The 20,639-nt window shown below is 40.1% G+C and overlaps 1 protein-coding gene across 18 annotated transcripts in view; it reads right to left on the bottom strand.

Annotated features, from left to right (window-relative positions):
- Positions 1-20,639, bottom strand: part of LOC117962483 (neurexin-2-like) — a 431,235-nt gene that overhangs the window by 230,891 nt on the left and 179,705 nt on the right. For all 18 annotated transcript variants that reach the window (XM_059012180.1, XM_059012175.1, XM_059012177.1 and 15 more), the window contains 4 exons: positions 9,955-10,116; positions 5,331-5,769; positions 2,283-2,666; positions 942-1,145 (listed from right to left, as the gene is read on the bottom strand). In XM_059012180.1, the coding sequence (XP_058868163.1) occupies positions 942-1,145; positions 2,283-2,666; positions 5,331-5,769; positions 9,955-10,116 (1,189 nt within the window). The remainder of the gene's footprint in view (positions 1-941; positions 1,146-2,282; positions 2,667-5,330; positions 5,770-9,954; positions 10,117-20,639) is intronic.

The following is a 20,639-nucleotide window of genomic DNA, read 5'->3' as shown; positions in this document are numbered from 1 at the left end:
TTTATCCAAAGCGACTTACAGAGACTAGGGGGTGAACTCTGCATCATCAACAACTGCTGCTGCTGCTGCAGAGTCACTTCCAATAGGAGCTCGTTTGTTTTACATCTCACCTGAAGGACAGCATGGGTAGGGTAGGTTTTAAAGTGAGTGAAACTGATCGCCTAGGAGTAGCAAGTTAACGTGTGTCGGTTTGCGTGGCTATTTGCTCCCAGGGCCGCAGACACAGGCCATTGAAGGGATGAAAAGTTGTATCTTCTGTGCTGGGTGAGTGAGTGGAGAATGAATCAGAGAGAGAGAGAGAGAGAGAGTAAGAGAGAGAGGGGTGAGGATGATGGCTGATACTGGAGGGAGCACCCTGGATTTTTCGGATTCAGTCTTTGCGACTCTCCCGTCAAATGATGGAACACAAAGTGACAGTTGCCCTGTGACTCTACCTGTACACTAAGATCAAACGAGGTGCCTGCTTTTGAAATCCCTAAATTGAGATCTAATATGGGGCAACATGCCTTTGTGTATCAAGCGTCTCATCTTGAACAGAAAAACAGTTCTTATACCTTTTTAAATCACTCATACATATTCATTTTAAATCTGACCTGAGTTGCAAATCCTGTAAATACTGACTTTGACCAGGATACAGTAAATTGGAGTTGTTCATTTTCTATGCTTTTATTTCACATTACTACTCTTATGATTGTTTTAACTGTCCTGTTTGAATGATCTCTGTTTGCCATTGATTTTTTAAAAATAACTTCTTGGTGCCTTCTCTTGTCAGGACACCTTTGTAAATGAGGCTTTTATCCCATGGGTTCTACCCTAGTTAAATAAAATGTAATAAGCAAGGCATCTGTCACTTTATCTCCAGGAGAGATCGCACCCCAGTAGTTCAGGTTCATTGGACCAGGGGTTAGTGTTATTGACCCCGGGCTCGGGGTGGACGCTACCTAGGTTGACGGTCAGCTTGACCCTCCCACCGTCCAGCTCCAGGCGAAGGGTGTCAGCCGATTCCTTGGAAGTGGTAGCCATGAGCAGCCCATAGGCTCTCTGGGACATGAAGCGCAGGGAGACGTCCTCTGCTTCTGTGTGCATCACCAGTGGCATCATGATTTTGAGATACATGCTCCCATCATAACTCAGCACTGTAGCTTCTATAGAGGAAAGAGAGGAGAACGCACATACATTTGCAAGATGTACTGCATCATAGTTATTATTATTATTATTATTATTATTATTATTAATTATTATTTATTTGGCAGGCGCTGTTATCCAAGGCGACTTACAGGTGTTTCAGGGCAGTACAGATTCATGCTTAAATACAGTATAGTTTACAGTAAGTGCAAATAATACTACTAGAATACTAGAATACAATATGAACTACGATGCAACAAGTTATATCTACAATGACATGTTAGTAGTGCAATAGTGCAAGGGTAGTGCATTAGCTGAGAATTTAGAAGTTAGTTTACAACTGCTTGGCATTCACTGAACACTTCAAGGAATGTATAACCCCAATATAATGTGTATCTGTTTCATGGCCTGTTGTATATGTGCTCTGGATGACATCTGGTGTAGTTTCTGCTCAGGTTATCATAGTGAACCCTTTGCAATGTCATACAGCTTTGAACTTCCCCCAAACGCATGCTAGGTGGCAGCAAAGGAACACAAAACAAACTCCTTGTCCTGCAGCACACAGCATTGCTTCCTATAGCAGGTAAAGCATGCCCCCCCCCTCCCCCCCTCTCTCTCTCTCTCTCTCTCTCTCAGCTTCTCACCCCTCTCCCAGTCCCTCCCATCTCCGCTCCTCTCACCCAGTTATTCTCCCTCCTCCCTTCTCCTCTCTCCCTGTCCCTTCTCCCAGTCCCTCCCTTCTACCCTTTCCCTTCTCCTTCCCCATAACCCTTACCCTCACCCTCACCCAGTCCCTCCCTTCTCCCCTCTCCCTTCTCTCACTCCCCTCTCTCCTCCCCATTCTCTCCCTTCTCCCCTCTGCCCTCCCGCTCCCCAAGCCCCCTCCTCTCCCACTCCTCCCCCTCCTCCTCCCCCTCTCCCCTCTCCATTCTCCCCCCCTCCCCCCCCTCCCCTCTCTCCTCTCCCTCCTCCTCTCCCCCTCCTCCTCCCCCTCTCCCCTCTCCTCTCTCGCCCTCCCCTCTCTCCTCTCCCCCCTCCTCCCCTCTCTCTGAGCCCCCCTCCTCTCCCCTCTCCCCTCACCTCTCTCGCCCTCCCCTCTCTCCTCTCCCCCCTCCTCCCCTCTCTCTGAGCCCCCCTCCTCTCCCCTCTCCCCTCACCTCTCTCGCAGTTCTTCCCCAGGTAGCCGGTCCCCACACAGTCACAGATGTAGCGGTTCCATCCCTCCCTGCAGTGGCCCGTGTTGTGGCAGGGGTTGGCTCCGCACTGCTTGTGCGTCTCGCGAGAGCAGAAGCTGCTGACCCCGCGCACGCTCTGCACCTCAGCCAGGCCGCGCACGTCCCGGCTCTTCCCGTCGATGAAGAGGTCCCGCACACAGCCCACGTAGCCGTAGTTGAGGAAGGCAGTCCACACTTCTGGGGGCAGGATGAGCTCCGCTCGGCTCTCCGGGAGACCCCCCAGGTACATCTCACTGTCCAGGTCGAGGATCTCACTGTCCCCCCCCGCCAGGAATGGGGTGCTACGGCTGTTCACCGAAATGGAGCCTGGCAAAGAGAGAGGAACCAGTACAGTGCAGCCCATTTCATAACTCCTCTGCAAACGCCATTATTATTAGAGATGCGCCAGTTACTTGAGTCTCAGTTAAACATGCATTGATCTAGTATTCACTGCTGTGTTGCCCTCTTTCAAACCATATACTGTAAAACAAGAAAATGTTTGCTAATTACACGTTTATTAAAAATAAGCAAAATTAATGTGCCGTGAAATATATTATTCATACATGTGCCATACATTAAAAAGAAAAAGAAGTGCAAACATTTACTGCAGCAAAAATCTATCTTGAAGGCCATTAGCGAAATTAAGTTTGCCGCAAAAATATTCTTTTTTACAGTATATACTTAGCTTTCCAGGCAGCTGAAGAAGGGCTTTTTGTCCAAAAAAGTCCTGAAATAATATATACATTTTTTTATCATTTAAACCTTTTGTGTACATCCCAAAAACAAAAATTCATTTCTTCAAGGGAAAGTGTGTTTGAAAACAAACATTGTGGAGGTACTTTTAGGCTTTTGATGCCATGGTAACCACACTCACTTATTTATATTTAAATGTATTAATGTGTAATTTACTACATAGTTAACGATGTAATGATCTATTATTCCTTTCTATTTAAACCTTCAGGCATCAGAGTATTTAGTCTATGTATCCATTTATTTTCTTCTATAGTGTAAAGTATCTAATTTAGTTTCTTCTAAAACTACATATATATATATATATATATATATATACATATATATATATATATATATATATATATATATATATATATATATATATGCCTTCATGCATTGATTATTGTCGATATACACCTGTCTGAATTCGTTTAGGAAATTGATTTGCAGATCAGTGGTTCTCAAACTTGGGGTACAGAGACGCCATCGAAATCGCTTCTAAAAAGGGGGCCCCCAAAGTAATAATGTTGAGAAGGATGTGTATTAAAAATGATTACATTTTTTACTGGCTAAAATGACGTTATCAATTTCGAGACAGCACTGCTATCTCGCTTATTAAAACCAACTGCCTATTGTTGAGGACAGACATCTATTCAGGTACTTAGTGAACAAGAAACATGACTGGGGCAGGTCTGTCTGAATAATGGAAGCAATGCATCCTGGACTCGTTTGTGAGGCATCGGAGTGCAGTGACTGTTCAAAGACACCCTCGGATTTGATAGTAAATGCAGCCCCACTGGGGGAGCTCTCTCCAACTGGAAGACCCTAGTGATGAGTGCGCTTGATTTATGACTTGGCTTTAATTATCTATTAAAATGCAATTAAGGCGTTCTTTAGCAACGAGCTTGCTGCGAGTCCCTGTAGAGCGCCTAGACAGTGATTAGGTACCCGCCATCTCGTTTGGATCACAGACAGTAGACTACATCCAGCATCAGATAATGGACGGCATGGTCTCTTATAAGGAGAGAGCGTTGGCATCGAGCAGGATTTGCTCTACAGGAAGGGCATTTCTTGACCTTCCTGGGGTCATTTTGCAGCTTTCAAGCGTATCGCGTGGTTGTACTGTGCATTTACCCGGGTTTACTCAGATGTCAAGGACAACATAGCCAAATGACTGAGAGATGAAAAAAGGAGAAGTGAGATTTGAGATTTTCTGACTGCTAAAATTGATGTCTCAAATGAGTGAGTCTCTCTCCAAATGTCTGTTGACCAGGATTTGCAGTTTTTTTGTATTTGTTTTACCATACCTCTCTGTGCTTTACAATGCTTCTCTATGCTTTACCACACCTCTCTGTGCTTTACAATGCTTCCCTATGCTTTACCAGACCTCTCTGTGCTTTACAATGCTTCCCTATGCTTTACCACACCTCTCTGTGCTTTACAATGCTTCCCTATGCTTTACCACACCTCTCTGTGCTTTACAATGCTTCCCTATGCTTTACCACACCTCTCTGTGCTTTACAATGCTTCTCTATGCTTTACCACACCTCTCTGTGCTTTACAATGCTTCCCTATGCTTTACCACACCTCTCTGTACTTTACAATGCTTCCCTATGCTTTACCAGACCTCTCTGTGCTTTACAATGCTTCCCTATGCTTTACCAGACCTCTCTGCGCTTTACAATGCTTCCCTATGTTTTACCATGCATTCACTGTGCTTTACTACACTTTTGCTGTACTTTCATTGTGGGAGACTTTTATAAAGGAAATGTGGGTCTCCTTTTCAGTTCCAGTGGTTTGATTTCATATGCATTACAAATCAAAACTACAGAAGCAATGGGGTTTTCTAATACATTTGCACACGGCTGTATATATACTGGAATTTTGAAAAAATCATAGCCTCTTTTGTTACTGCTATTTTGTATCATCTTGCTATTCCAGACCCTGTCCTTCTTGCGTCCATCTCTTTGGAAAATGTTACGTGAACATATTGAATTACATACCGCTTTGCAGTTTCCCCTTATACTTAAAAACTGACAAAATGTGACATTTCAAAATCTAACATGATATATACTGCTATTATGGCTTCCTGTAGACTTCTGTGATATCATTTTGTCATTTATATGATTACATGATGCTAAACAAAGGATTATGTTCTTACAGGTTTTTTTTTTTAATTGTGTCTCAATCCTAAAATTCTAGGATGATGCAAAACTCTTGGCCACAACTGTATACTGTAATTTTGTTATTTTTTCCTACCTTTGCGTCCGTCTCTTTGGAAGTCCACATGGCACCACTCCCCATCATTCACCTTCTTACTGCTGGCTCTCATCTTGATAGCCCCTGAGCCCATGTCCAACAGCAGGAACAGGTAGCCGTCCAGCAACTCCATTGCGAAGTAATCCGCCTTCTGCAAACGCTCGGCACGGCTTTCTTTGGGGGCCTGCAGCCTGCCGTGGCTGAACAGCAGGAGACCGCTGGGCTCCGTGGTCCTGAAATCGAAGGAGATGGAGCCCGTCTTCTTGGTGTTCCACTTGGGCAGGGCGATGTACGCTTCGGGGCTCTCGAAGGTCACGGGGTCAAGGGCCGCCACGTTCTCGCAGCGGAACACCAGATCCCCCTCGACCTTCATTTTGGGGTCCCCTTCCTTCGCGAGTCGGGACAGCTCTAGTTTAAAGTCGTTGTTCTTGTAGACCACCTAGAAAGAGAAATACACACAGTAAAAACTCGCTATAAGACCACCTCGCTATTAAGTCCACTTTTTCACAGTTTTCTCCTATTGCTGGCAATGTTTAATATCGAGGCCCCCTCTGTATTCAGTATCAAAGCCACCATCTGCAGTCACCATTCTGTCTTTACCTGGATTTGAGCCTGTCAGGAGAATCCTAAATGCCAGGTCTGAAAAGCCTTCTTCATTCCATTCAAATCGGCTGACAACATGATAGACAATGTGATATGCAGAATGATAGAGAGATCATTTAAAATAGGTTTGCTACGTTTGGGACTGCAGATGGTGGCCAAAGAGGTTAAACACCTCCTAGCTACGTGACTTGCTTTGTAGCCAGTTTGGCTATGAGATACTCAACCTGACCAGATAGCCGCGCTCAGCGGCTCAGGTTGCCGTGGAAACACCCTGTTCTGTTGCCGTGGGCAGCCGTAACCGGGAGCACCAGGCAGTGAATAGGGGCATAAGTTTGTCATCGGATTATTGTCAACCCTGGCCTTGTGACCCCACTGACAGTGATATTCCAGGGAGTATTTTCCTAACCAGTGCGTGTCATTATTTTTTTGTTCTTCTTTCATTCTTGAGCGGACTGTTCGGTCTGCCGAATGACAGAGAGAAAGGTATCAGCCCTGGAAACAAATCTATTTTTCTATTTCTTTAAAGCTGATGTCTTTGCTACGATAGACAGACGGGAAGCCATCAGGATCACAAGGATTTTTATTTTCTGGTGGTGTGGGAGGGATGAGGGAATCGGTCGAATGAAATCAATTTTTAATTTGTCTGTCATCTTGCTAAAGCAGTTGCGTCAACATCCTTGGCATCAAATTAATTAGACAGAGAGAGAGAGAGAGAAAGAGAGAGAGGGAGAGAAGGAGGAGGGAGAGAGAGAAAAATGGCAAGGTCATCTGCAAGAGGGGAGGAGAGAGAACGAGAAGAAGGAGAGAAGAGAGGAAAGGGAGGAGAGGAAGTGGTGAAGAGAGAGATGAAACTGGGGAAAAAGTGAAACCTAAGAAATGGTTGTAAAACATATAAGAGTATTTTTCTTAACTCTGTGTACTACTGTTTCTGATATTAAGTCAGCATATTTGTATTGTAATGCTGTGTTATTGTGCTTAAGAATAAGGTAGACTGTTAGTTTTAGCTTGGAACATTATTGTGCTGTGTAACGGTATACAGTTAGTGTAGCAGTAATTATAACTATATGTGGGTTTAAAAGCCAAGGAATGCCATTTAATGTTCTAACAATGACTACTAAAATGATGAAAACATAATTACAGACGCGTAATTGCTTTACACAAGTCGAGCAATTATTATTGGATTGTAAACAAGACCTTTTTTTAAGTAATTGCTTATTTAATCTACCTTTTTCTTTTTTTAAATTGCTGGCTTATGATACTGTTATTTGTATTACTTTTTAATTGGAATTCATACTGGTGGTTCATTAATTTCACTCTTTGCTCCGCGCTCATTATAAATAGCTATTTGGAAATTGAACGGTAGCTACATTTTATATGAAACAATATGACACCCAAGGTGAAATTCTCACCAATATAGATGACAGACAGTGGTGCGAGAATGAGAATGATTCTCCACTGAGGAGTAATAGCTTGTACAATGGGTTTCCATTTGAATGGTGCCACAGTTGTATTTTGACTTACCAGTAGAACACACTCTACACACCGTTGGTAATTCATTGCAGTACCATATCAGTCCCAGACAGACCGCTGTATTAGATCATAAAGTCCACTGTGTTGCCACTGCCAGTAATATTTTCTATTTGAACAGTGGTATCGTATTGTCATAGAGGGGGCTGTGAAATAGCCCCTCCTGTCACAGCTTTTGAAACCAAAGTCATTGCTTTAATCTCATGCCAAATAGTTTCTTTTCCATTTATGCTGAGGATGTCCCATTAACCACATGAAACATCCACTAACTGCAACTGAAGCCTACAATGTGTACCTCTGAAGCTGAAACAGGTGTATCCTGTCTGGTGTTGATGGTTGATGGTTTGGGCCGTTGTTGCATGTCTACTTGACACAATACACTGCACACGTCTGCTGAATAGATCAGTCACACTTGTGAGTTGTGCATTCTTTAAGAAATCATTGCAAATCATTTGAGGAACAGCCAGGGAGACTGCCCTGGTATTATTTAGTTGTATTAAACAGTATGAGGCTTAAAATGACATTAATTGTGATTAAAGTGGAAATCTGTAAAGGGGGAGGGGGCAGTGCCTAACCCACTAGGTCATCCCGCTTAGAAAACTTTTAAAAATACAGTACAGCATTTTATTACACACAGTAGAAGGGAAGGTTTTTATATTTGCGAAGTAATCTAGGAATCCATCCTTTTATATATTTTAAATAAGTAGGGAGAAGAAAATAGTTTGGGAAGATTTGCTGGTGGTCTGTTCCTTGCTTGAACCCTGTTTTTGTTATTTAAATATTAAGTTGTTAAGATTATCCTGCACAGTGATAATGTAACTGTATAGTTTTCACATATAATCATATGCTCCTTAGCCTATAATATTTGGCACCTTGTTCTATACAGCTAGGGGGGCTCTGCTTAGCTGGGGGAGGGGAAGGGGGTGCTGTTTTTACTGTTCCCTTGCCTGTTCTCTTTATATGTTTGAAATCATGCTGAATTTACAAATATTGCTATAAAGTGTATCGGATTATCGCCAAACACAATCCAAAACCTTTACAGGAGGCATGGAGCGTTTGATAAAAGTGTGGTGAAGATTGATGCAAAAGTGATGGACAGAAAGTCGGATGGGCAGACAGACAGACACGATCAGCGCATAAGGGTCCTAGATTTTTGAATGAGGATCCTAAAAAAAGCATTGAAGTTTGAAGCATTTCGTAGAGGACGGTTTTTGCTGCCTAAATGTTCAACAAGATGTTCCCTTGGGTAACGGTGGCAGGTTCATCCCTCTATGCGTGTGAGGAATCAGTAATACCTGCTTAGTGCCAAAACCCTGCTGTTAAGTTGTTGTGTCAGATTCTCGCAGCTTTGATTAGGAGGAGCAGAAATTCGATTTGGATGAGTGTGTCACTTCATAGCTGAACGGATTATGGTCTCAATCTGTGACTCAAAGCCACCCGAGACCCAAATTTAGGACACTTCACAGACCAAAACAAGTGCATTTGGAGTTGAACAGACAGGGTGCAATACTTTGAAGCCCTTGTATATTTTCCCTTTAAAAAAAGCGTTTCCTTCTCATTTGAACGAACGAGAGGAGGCCATTCGACCCATTAGTGCTTGTTCAGTTTTTAGTAGCTCATTGATTTAAAATATAAGAGGCTTTGAATTACATTTTCATATTTAAACTGTCCTCTTAGAGCAATTGCAGCTAAAAAACAATGACCTTTTGTGCACGTCCATCCGTTACTGTATATAGGTCTCACGTGTGCAGTTCTAAAAGAAACATGTGCATTTCAAAACGGGTAATAGTCACAGAATTATTTTGCTTTTTTTAAATATAAATCTGCATTTTCAACTGAGTTCAGGAGTTGCTCTTCATTTCCAGTTACTATAGATATATGCAGGCTAGATCAGACAGTGTCTTTATAGATCAGGTTTGCTATATCATGTGTTTATTTCAAAACTTTACATTTGAGACCTATGTGGGTAAAGTGCCAGACAGGTACGATTCATCGAATTAGTTTGTCAACTTTAATATTTTAAGAAAATACTGTAATAAATCACTTGCCTTTTACACCACAACACCTGTTTTTTATACATCATTTTCAGCTAAGATGATGCCATGATTGAGTGGGGTTTGTGAGAGTTATCCAAAGTCAACACGAGGAAAGCATCTAGATCAGGGGTGGCCAGAGCTGGCCTTTTCATCTTGGTCTTTGTTCCAAACCTGATCTAAGTTGTTTAATTGAACCAATTAAACCTCCATCCAGACCCTGAAGCAGTTCATTATCTCATTTTACCTGTTAAACCTGGAGTGGAAGGGCTCTCCAGGACCGTGATTTGATCGGACACCCTGTATCTAGATTGACCTCTTATTTTCCTAAGCTTGGCTATCTTCACCCCGACCTCATCTGGTCAAAAGAAATCAACTGAAAACGATATTGCAAAGCCCCGGTTTCATGACGTTTCAATAAAGAACCGACTTAAAAATAAATATTGCAAATTGCTCCTTACGTCTTTGAGACAGCCCATGAAGTTATTGCTAACTGGAGATCCAGGGAGGTCAGCTGTGTTGGGACTCCCCCCAATGTAAAAGAAATCGTCCGAGCCAAGCATGGTGTAATCCTCCTGAGTGTACCCTGTGGTCGTCAGTATCCCGTCAACAGAGATGGTCACCTGGTCGTGATAAAGAGAGAGAGAGAGAGAGAGTGGACGGGAGAGAGAGGAGAGGAAGAGGTTGGATTAGCCCAAGATCGTGGAGACACGACCAGCCCTAGCAAGGTACTGATCAGTAGACTTTTTTTAAGAACTCAGGGGAGGAATCGCTTCAGAGTGCAGTTGCAAGGCCCGACCACAGGGGCGGCGCTGTTTGTCCAGTAAAAAATATCTATAATGGCGAAGGAAATGAAGAAAGCTGCAAACCTGCTTAAAAATATATATATATATTAAATTATCTCTATCCGTCTGTCTTTCCAGCACTCCACACTCCATTTTCCTGTATATGAATCTATATATATTTTAGTAGCATTATGTGCAGAAGTGTTCATAATCTTTTTTAATATAAAAACTGCTTACATGTTAATGAAAAAAACTTTGCACATCAATAAATTCTACCACTAATGTTAAAACACCCAGTTCTAATCATCTAAGAAACTGGCTAATGCCTTCATCAATGTGAATATCAAACTGACAAAGACATTAGATGAAACTGCTTGACTTGGTTTCCTCTAAGTTGTGTGTTTGAAATAATAGGTAAAAAAAACTCAAGATGTTTTTGCAATGCTTATGCAGTGTACTTAAAAAAATGGTTCTAAGTGGAGAGATAGTTTTCTGGACAGGACAGTGTTGTAACCCCGGGAATCTCTCAAGACAGACAGAAAAGGAAAAGCCTTAAACTGCACTCGGAACCAATTGCCCTGCTGGACTGATTTTTGGATCAATTTAATTCGATTGTTGGCTGTACTTCCCAAAAACGGGGCAATCCATTTTTATGTCTGCTGTCATTTGGATAAAATCTTGTAGCCCGTGATTATAGGAGAAATGGGTCGCGAGTAGGGACTTGATTGAGGTTCTCTTGGTATAGTATGCACGTACGTATGTATATGCATGTGTGTGTGTGTGCGTGTGGGAGGGGGGTAGGGGGAGGGGTTGTATGCATGTGTTTGTGTGTGTAGAGGGTTGAAAAAAAGGATCGGATGACATCATCCATTCTCAATGATCTTCAATGGCAGTGCCGACAGTGGCACTAAAGCAGATCTGTATTGAGGGGCAACCCTAGCCAGCTACAATGGTACAATGATGGTAACACAGCTGCAGTGCCCGTATCACTACCAGACAGACAGTATCCCATGTGCTTAATCCTTTATCACTGATGGTAATGGCTTCATTTGTGGGGTAATACGATGGTATTGTAATAGAATCCCATAGACAATTTTTTTTAACCAAACTCCAACCAGCAACCAACCGTGTCCCAGATATTAAAAATTCTTCTGATTTAATCTGTATTAACATTATCCATCTATGCATTAGAGCTATCAGTACTATAGGAAAGTAAATCACCATTACTTACATCTATAGCATGTGGAATAGCGCTTTCCAATTAAATGCATAGTCACAAGCTGGCATATGGTTTGCAAGGCTTCAACTATTTAGCCATATGGGTATCAGCGCCATGAAATTAGACTAGCAAAATGCTTGTTAATATTTATACAAATCATCACCCTTACAGTAAAAAAAAGTACCGATCAAGGCTTTAAAATCCATCACAGCTTACGAGCATTAGCGACATGGGTTTAGAAATGTTCAGGATATAGTCATTATCAAATACAACACTACAGGCTACTGAGCGAACTGAGTGCAAACTGAGCTTTCTATGGCTAAAGGTTTTGCATCACCCTATAAAATTAACTTATTTTACATCATAAAAGTCGAACAAGACCTGCTGAATAATGTTCCGTTAACTAATTGAATTACATACCGCTTTGTAGTTTTCCCCCCAAAAAAACGGAAATTGAAATGTAACATGAAATACTGTACTACTATTATGGCTTCCGGTAGACTTTTGCGATATCATTTTGTAGTTTCTTTAATTCCATGATGTTAAATAAAAAGATTTCAATGATGTTAATATAGCTTTTCTTAATTGTGTCTCAATCCTAAAATTCTAGGTGATGCAAAACCTTTGGCCACAGCTGTAGATCAGATGGGTTGAATTGACCTACAACACAGGATGTGATTAGTTAATCAATAGCTAGTGTTGCATTAAAGGGGAAGAAACATTCTACAGCTGTATAGGAGGCTGTGTGGTCCAGTGGTTAAAGAAAGGGGCTTGTAACAAGGAGGTCCTCAGTTCAAATCCCACCTCAGCCACTGACTCACTGTGTGACCCTGAGCAAGTCACTTAACCTCCTTGTGCTCCGTCTTTCGGGTGAGACGTAGTTGTAAGTGACTCTGCAGCTGATGCATAGTTCACACACCCTAGTCTCTGTAAGTCGCCTTGGATAAAGGCGTCTGCTAAATAAACAAATAATAATAATAATACAGCCTATGGGCATTCAGCATAGGGTAGTATAGAACAGCATAGTGGAGTATATTAGTCAATATGCAGCAGTATTGTGTCTATCACAAGAATTTAAATTGAGGTCCAATAGACAATGTGGATGTCACATAAAAAATCCCATGGCACTAGTTTCAATATCTCAAGGTGAAATGAACATTAAAAGAAAGCTACTACATTCATTTAGTAAATCTTACCTTGAATGCTGTCTATTGATTGTCTTGTCAAAAAAAAAAACCCTTCACTGAAAAAGTGTCTGACCTTCGAAATAATATTTTTCAACTTTATCTACTGCAATGTGCAAATGTATTAGAACACCCTATTGATTTGTCGTATGAAATCAAACTGCTGTAACTGAAAATCTCGGAGAATTGTCAAAACAGGCAAATTAGCGATTGTCTCATTTGATTGGTGACTTTAATAGGGCGCACGATCAATGAATTTAACAAAGAGAAAAGGAACACAAAAATGTTATAATTCAAGGGCTGGGGTTATATTGTGCACAAAGATTCAAGCAAAACATGCATTCTAACTCTGCATAATAGCATTGTAATTATGTGCAAGCACACATGTATTCACTAAGTAACGACCATGTGAATACACAGCAGTAAGAGACCCAATGTAAAGTGTTACTCAGAAAAGCAGTGATGTACGAGGGAACATTACCTGGACACACAAAGATGCTCGCAAGAGAACATCTTTCTCCTGGAGAACAACGTAAAAGTTGACTTTTCAAATCAGGAAGCCATTCAATTATAAATGGCATTAGCGATGCATCATGTTCTTTCTTTAATTAAAGCATGACTTATAATAAGATATTATGTACAGTTGACCTAGTCTCTTACAGTATAGGCACAGCTTCGTGGTACAAATGCCAACCCTATAATATGCATCGTGTATCATCTCTGTTTAATAAGTACCCTGTAATGTGTTTCTAATATTATTATTATTATTATTATTATTATTATTATTATTATTATTATTATTATTATTATTATTATTATTATTATTATTATTATTATTGTTAGTAGTAGTAGTAGTAGTAGTATAATGTTAGAGTAAATTTAAGGTAGTTGTTTGGGCTTTTAAATTATAAAAATTACACATTAAAACAATACAGGAATGCAGTATTATATTTTTCAGAATTGATTAGTCTTTATTTTATGGAGGGGGTTTAATTTATCGAAGCAATAGCTGTATTTACCTTCAAAGTATAAAGTTTGTTTTAAAATACGTTCGTTTTTGACGTGTTAAAACACAACAAAGCATAGTCACTCTACTGGAGTGGATTTCAAAATTCAGTCCACTCTATCAAGTTGTGAGGATCAGATACCCTTAGGAAGACAGCCGGTGTGTACCGGACAGATCGGTACAGTTGGAGGGTATGCAAAATGTAAAATCTGAACAGTGAATGTGCATTCAGTCTAGTTTTCCAGTTGACAGAAAACCTCAAATGCTAATGAATAATTAAATGGTCCTTTATTTTCAATAAACCCTTTCCTGGTTCCTAACTTACCTTGCCCTCTCCTGCCACAGCCATGAAAACAAACTAATGAATGACGTGCAGTGACTAATTGATATAGAAAATTCTTCTTCCTTACCGTAGCTTTGAAAGGTCTGGGATTGTGTTGTTTCGCAGGTATCAGGGTCCTTCAAAGCAACAGGCTTTTAGAAAATATAATTCACAGCCAGATACCTCATCCAAACATTAGTGAGTTTTTTTTTTTAAAACAGCAGAATCGTGTTTAGAGAAATGCTTTTATCCAGAGCTATCCATGTTACTGCTGACGCAAAACAAAACTGTAACATTAAAATACGTTTGGTTAACTTAACAACCGAATAGCAGAAAATACACATACATAAAATAGAATAACTGCCTTAATATTGACAAATTCAATCCAATTTTTACAGCCCAGTCCACTTTACTTGCATGTCTTTTAAAATCTTAATATCCTTTTACAGCAATTCGAAACCTTGATCGTATCAGCCAATCACAGTCCGAGTAGATCTCTCACTGTCCAATAGTAATCACCCAGAGTTACTGAAGGTTTGCAATTTTTAACCTGGCTGCAATTTATTATCGGCATTGGGGCTCCAATACCTGGGGGACAGGTTCAACTCCACAATGATCAAGGGAGCTGTGATAACTAAAACAAGCCTATTTGCAGCTTCACATTGAATGATAGGTCCTCAATTAAATGAAATGATCAGTACAATGTATCTTTAGACAAACAAACAGATCATTGCAGTAGATAGACAGACAGAAAGATGCACATTTATTAAAACACCTCAACATTTGTAATTGATATCCTTTATATACCTACCTGCATGAAAACCTCTGGGAGTGGGAGTCTCAATTTCCACTCTGCAATCCATGATGTAGAAACAACAGTCACTCTTGTGTGAAAATGTTAGACCACTTTGTGCTTTAATTTAACATCTTAAACAACTTCTAAAAAGTCTCATGCATATGTTAACCGTTTTCTTTTACAATCTTAAATGAATTGCATGTGTGGCCTATTGAGTCATCAAGTAAATTAGACAAACACTAATTTGCCAATTTTGAAAATTCTCCAAGGTTTTCAGTTCCAGTGGTTTGATTTCATCTGCGCAACAAATCAGAACTACAGAAGCAATGGGGTGTTCTAATAAACATGCACACTGATGTAGATAGAGAGATAGTTAAATAAACAGACAGGCAGACAGACAGACAGACAGACAGACAGATAGATAGATAGATAGATAGATAGATAGATAGATAGATAGATAGATAGATAGATAGATAGATTAGTTTGTGTAGTACCATGGGATTTTTTGGTGAATTACACACATGTGTATTTCTCCACATGTGCAGTAAGTGTTGCTATCTGAAATGTGTTTCACTTAACTGCTTTATGTATAATAAATATGGACATTTCAAAATGCTCCCTTCCTAGAAGCCCTTTGGCAATAGAGATGCACGCATGTGTTTATAAGCAAACCTTAATGGTTGGTGAAAATGTCTTGGAAATGTTCATGTCATTGGATTTGCAGGGTGCTTCCATAGAAAATAGGTGCCACTGAAAAACTATCCTGTATTACATGACCTTTTATACAGAAGGAAACCTGGAGTTTAATATACTGAAACTGAGGAATCTCAATGTTTTATGAATTGGTTTTATTTAGGACTTTTGGGGGTTGAATTGGGGTTTAAACTGGTGTTATTTTACCAATTTAATTCTTAGTGTAAAAATAAATAATAAATACAAAATAATACGGATAATAATAATAATAATAATAATAATAATAATAATAATAATAATAATAATAATAATAATAATAATAATAATAATAATAACAAATAGATGCATACATAATATATAATCATGATTATACTAACAATAATACTAATTATATCAATACTACTATTACGACTACTACTACTACTACTACTAATAATAATAATAATAATAATAATAATAATAATAATAATAATAATAATAATAATAATAATAGCTTGAATAAAGGAAACTGTATGCCAAGATTTTGTAAAGCAGAATGAAAGAGTCCTCTTCTAACCCTCGGATATTGTATTGCAGACGACGCTGCTTTCTACCTCTTCACTTCAATAGCATTGCAGTCATGCACTTGTGAGATGGCTTGCTCATTAAAACCAGTTGCATGTATTTGACAAGGAGGCAGTTATCTACCCAGGGATATGAAAACATGCAGAGGACTGGGGTCTGAGGAGAAGTAAAATAAGTAATAAATAATCCAACCCCATTCTGAACGGATCTGTCCAAAAATTTAAAAAGCAGCTCCCCAATTCTCACACTCTACCACAGGGGTATGTTCATGTGTAGTATCTGGGACTCAAAAAAACAAAACAAAGCAAATAAATATTTCCTGCAATTGTTAATTGCATAGGTTTATCGCAAAAAAGGTTCTTTGCTCATGAAGAAATTATAAAGGGTAAACGCAAAGGGAACCATTGGCAATTCTGTCTATATACCCAGATCATTTCCCAGTCGCATCAAAACAGTAACATAACATCAATATGTGCCCCATTGTCTGCTTTCCTATATCTACCCCATAACAATGCTTACAGTGATACAGAACTCTGCGAGACACACATTACCTTTGCTGTGTCCCACGTTGTCTGTATCACAGCTTTATATTTTGAGATTAGAGGCAGTCCGAATCTGGGGACAATAGAATTCCTCGAAAAAAATCGCGGAATTTTCAGCCTTCCACAGATTTTCCATATTCTGCAGCCACATCATCATCATAATGATTATAATCAGACTGCTAAAGGGACCTGAAATATATCACTTAGTTGTCCGGTTCTTGTTACATTAACAGATCATTCAAAAAGTAGGAGTTAATTAAAGACTGGAGTTGAGGTTTTGAAAATGTGACCCAATAAGAAATTTCATGTGATCTGATGTTTTTGTTTGACAGTGTCTAAGGATTTTACTGAAAAAAAATACTTGATACATGAAATTGGAAGTACTTACCTTATAAATTGTTTGATTATATTTACTTGTTTTATAAGCTGTTATTAATAATTATTTATCACATAAGATGCTCTGCAGAACACTCCGCAGATATCCACTTAAAATTATTTTGCCATTTATTGGCATATTTTCCCACAGAATTGGATGGCCTCTACTAATCAACTGGACAATGCATTTCTCAACAGTTCGCCAGGAGAAAGTGAATTTCTCTTCTAAGGATCGCGGTGTATCCAGAACATGCTCCCCCCTGCAACAATGCTGGTTTTCTGTTCTTACACCATGCCACTGACTTCAATCACCAGCATTGTTGCAGGAGGGAGCATGATCTGGGTGCACTGCGATGTGCAGAAGAAAAAATATTTCTCCTGGCGAACGTAATATTCCTGCGATATGGACAGCATGGGATATGGCAAAGGTAAAGTGACGACTTTCTTATAAACACTGCAAGGGGTTCTGTAGCGGTCATACTAAAATACTGTCTTTTGATCTGTGTTAAGCTGTTTTCTTGAGTTCATGAGCTACTCTTCAGTTCTAAATAGTTTAACCAGATCAGCTTTTACAGAGAAATCACCATCTATTGATCTGACACTTTGGGTATCCCATGATCTTGCGTAGAACAGGTTGCTTTCTTTTATAAAGACACTTTGGTTGATCCAGCCCGTACGTCTAAGTCAGCCAACCAGAACAGAGCAGCTTCTGAATCTTATACAGATTTATCCAAAAAAGGAACAGTATTTCAGACAATGCAAAAATAATTATAGAGAATGATTACAAAAATGTAACAGCTGTCTCCCCGTTCATACATAACCATACCTTATTACTTTAAGCATGGGTATGAATTATAGTTGAAGTGCCTTGCAAGTATTTCAATCTAATAATGGCTGTTGGTTGGAATTTGGTTTGCAGACTGTGAATAAACCATAGAGGAACGGGCCTGTGGGTGGTACTTTAGCCACCCCCCTATACCAATAAATAGTGGTACAATCCTTTATGAAGTAAGCGGCTGAGACTTCCATTAGAACTAATGTTCATCTTCCAGTTGTATTCTTTTCTGTTAGAAAGAAAGGGGGTTGGGGAAGGAGGGAGCTTTAGTTTTTCTTGAAGGGGGGGGGGCTGGTTTTGTTTATTGAAAGTATTAGTGTTAGGGATTTGGGTGAGGAAGTAGACGAAATCTGTTAGTACTTTGTAAGTAAAGTTAGGGAGAGTCAGACACAAAAATGGTTGTTAGTACAGTTACAACAAGGGTTGGTTCAAACAGTAATATTAGTAACAGCTAGTTTTAGTAAATTTAGTAATAGTAATAAGAGTTAAAGATCAATCTATATCATTTTTTTCAGATTGTTTTTGTTTGGTAAACAGAAAAAGGATTACACTTTTTTTTGGGCTAAAGTGGACACTAGCCATGCATGTCGATGACGTAATGGAACTCAAAAGGGCGTAAAACGTAACTCAACAAAAAAGGACAAATAAAACATAAACTAAGGACACAACGGATTCACACACTCACACACGCACAAAGGAGAGGGGAAACTGCCCCTGGAGTCCACAGCAGGTGTTAGAAATGCTGGCCAACGGCATGCAAACGAATATGAAGAAAGAAAGAAAAAACGCTTTCATTTCTGATAGACAGGAGGAGCGCTCAGTCAACAAAAAACCTGCCTCTCCAAATCTGAGAACCCGCCCGAATTTAGTATACAGCTCGGATAATATTGCTCCCATCTCTCTTGACAGCTGTACTACACTAGCTCAACCATTAGAACGTCTTAGTAGCAACAATGGATTAACAGACTTCTGGGGGAAGTAATCCAAGATCGGGTGAAACCAGCCGTATGTGTAGAACTTTGGTCTAGCACTCAGAATATCAATGCCAAAACGTTGTAAGCGTCTATAACCATTTTCTGTATGGGTTATATACAGTAATTCTATTCTATTCTGATCTGTTCTGTCCTGTACTATTCCATCATATACCATACTATACTATACACAAGCAATAACCACAGGGTGCATCGAGATTCTCAGAGCGCATAGAGTTAAAGTTTTTAATGGAGGCTGCTCTCGCTGTGCTGTCGATAGGAGCCTTTGTGACGTTTATCCAAACTGTACTGGGTTGTGTTACTGCAGGATGACAGAATTTGGAATCCTAATGAACATGATTAGCAGAGAGATTGCATGTAATGTAATAGAATACAGGGATAAACGTCCAAAGCAGAAAGTTTCCCTGTTCTCTCTCTCTCTCCACAGTAAGCTGTTGAAGTGAGCATCAATGCTGTGCTCTGCTACGTCAAAACTGAAGTATGGGAGCTAGTGGCTATCTGCATTTTGCTCTGGGAAAAAAAAATCATGAAACTTCAAGCTTAACTACATGCAGTTTGTACAGTAAATCACACTGCTTCCCTCCCTCCCAGTCCTTCCTCAGCTCTAACCACTAGACCACCCTGCTTCCCTCCCTCCAAGTCCCTCCTCAGCTCTAACCACTACAGCCACACTGCCTCCCTCCCTCCCAGTCCCTCCTCAGCTCTAACCACTAGAGCCACACTGCCTCCCTCCCTCCCAGTCCCTCCTCAGCTCTATCCACTAAGCTTGACCACAGTGCTTCCCTCCCTCCCAGTCCCTCAGCTCTAACCACTAGACTATGCCACTGCTTCCCTCCCTCCCAGTCTCTCAGCTCTAACCACTAGACTATGCCACTGCTTCCCTCCCTCCCAGTCTCTCAGCTCTAACCACTAGACTAGGCCACGCTGCTTCCCTCCCAGTCCCTCAGCTGTAAACACAAGGCAGAGAAAACCTCCCCCAGTTAATTACAAATAAAGAAAAAGACGCTCCCCATCTCTCTCAAAAAACGAAAACCTTTTTTTGTTGTTGCTGCTGTTGTTGCTGTTATTTGTTTTAGTAAGAAGTAGTAGAGAGATTTGTTTTGAAGAGATCCAAAACCAAAAAGAAGAAACCAAATAAAAGAATAAAACATAAAAAAATAAACCATGCAATGTCAAGAGTCCAGAGTGTCTGATTCAGAGAGTGTTAGTGTGATGGAGACAGGAGACCGGACACAGTCAAGAGACATTCCCAAATTCCCAAATAAGTCCCGTCATGCCATGCAGAGATGGAAAGAGGGGAGAGTGGCGTCAACTGTGGCTGGAGAGAGAGGGCCAGAGGCAGGCAGTTTGCGGAAGGACTTGGGGGCGACCGAAACTACGAAGAAATGACAGACCAGCCAAGTGACCTGCATTTCTCATCAACTGACATTAAAACCCGCAGACCAGCGACAGTCGTTGTACAAAAACTACACGTCCTATTGTTATTTGAAATCACTCTGACGCAGGGATGACATAATGTTTAGAGAAGAAGAAACTCAAATTCAATGACAAACGTTTCGACTGGCATCGAAAAAGACTTCTAGTCAAAACGTTTGTCATTGAATTTCCGTTTCTTTTAGTATTTCTTAATCCAACACTATGGAATGTTTTATAGATATGGATGACATTTATATATGGACACGAAATCTCTAGCAACTGGGGAAGTTTATGACTGTGTTGTAAGTTTTTTTAGAAACAAGCTCTCCTAACAAATGACAATAATGTATAATGTGTATTCATACGGGTAATAAGGGTTGCTGTTTGAGGCTTTTTTTACAGCAATAACCTTAAAAA

The sequence above is a fragment of the Acipenser ruthenus genome, chromosome 43 (assembly GCF_902713425.1).
Source record: "Acipenser ruthenus chromosome 43, fAciRut3.2 maternal haplotype, whole genome shotgun sequence".
Taxonomy (NCBI): Eukaryota; Metazoa; Chordata; class Actinopteri; order Acipenseriformes; family Acipenseridae; genus Acipenser; species Acipenser ruthenus.
Note: the sequence above shows the minus strand (reverse complement) of the source record. Positions and strands in the feature narration are given on the sequence as shown.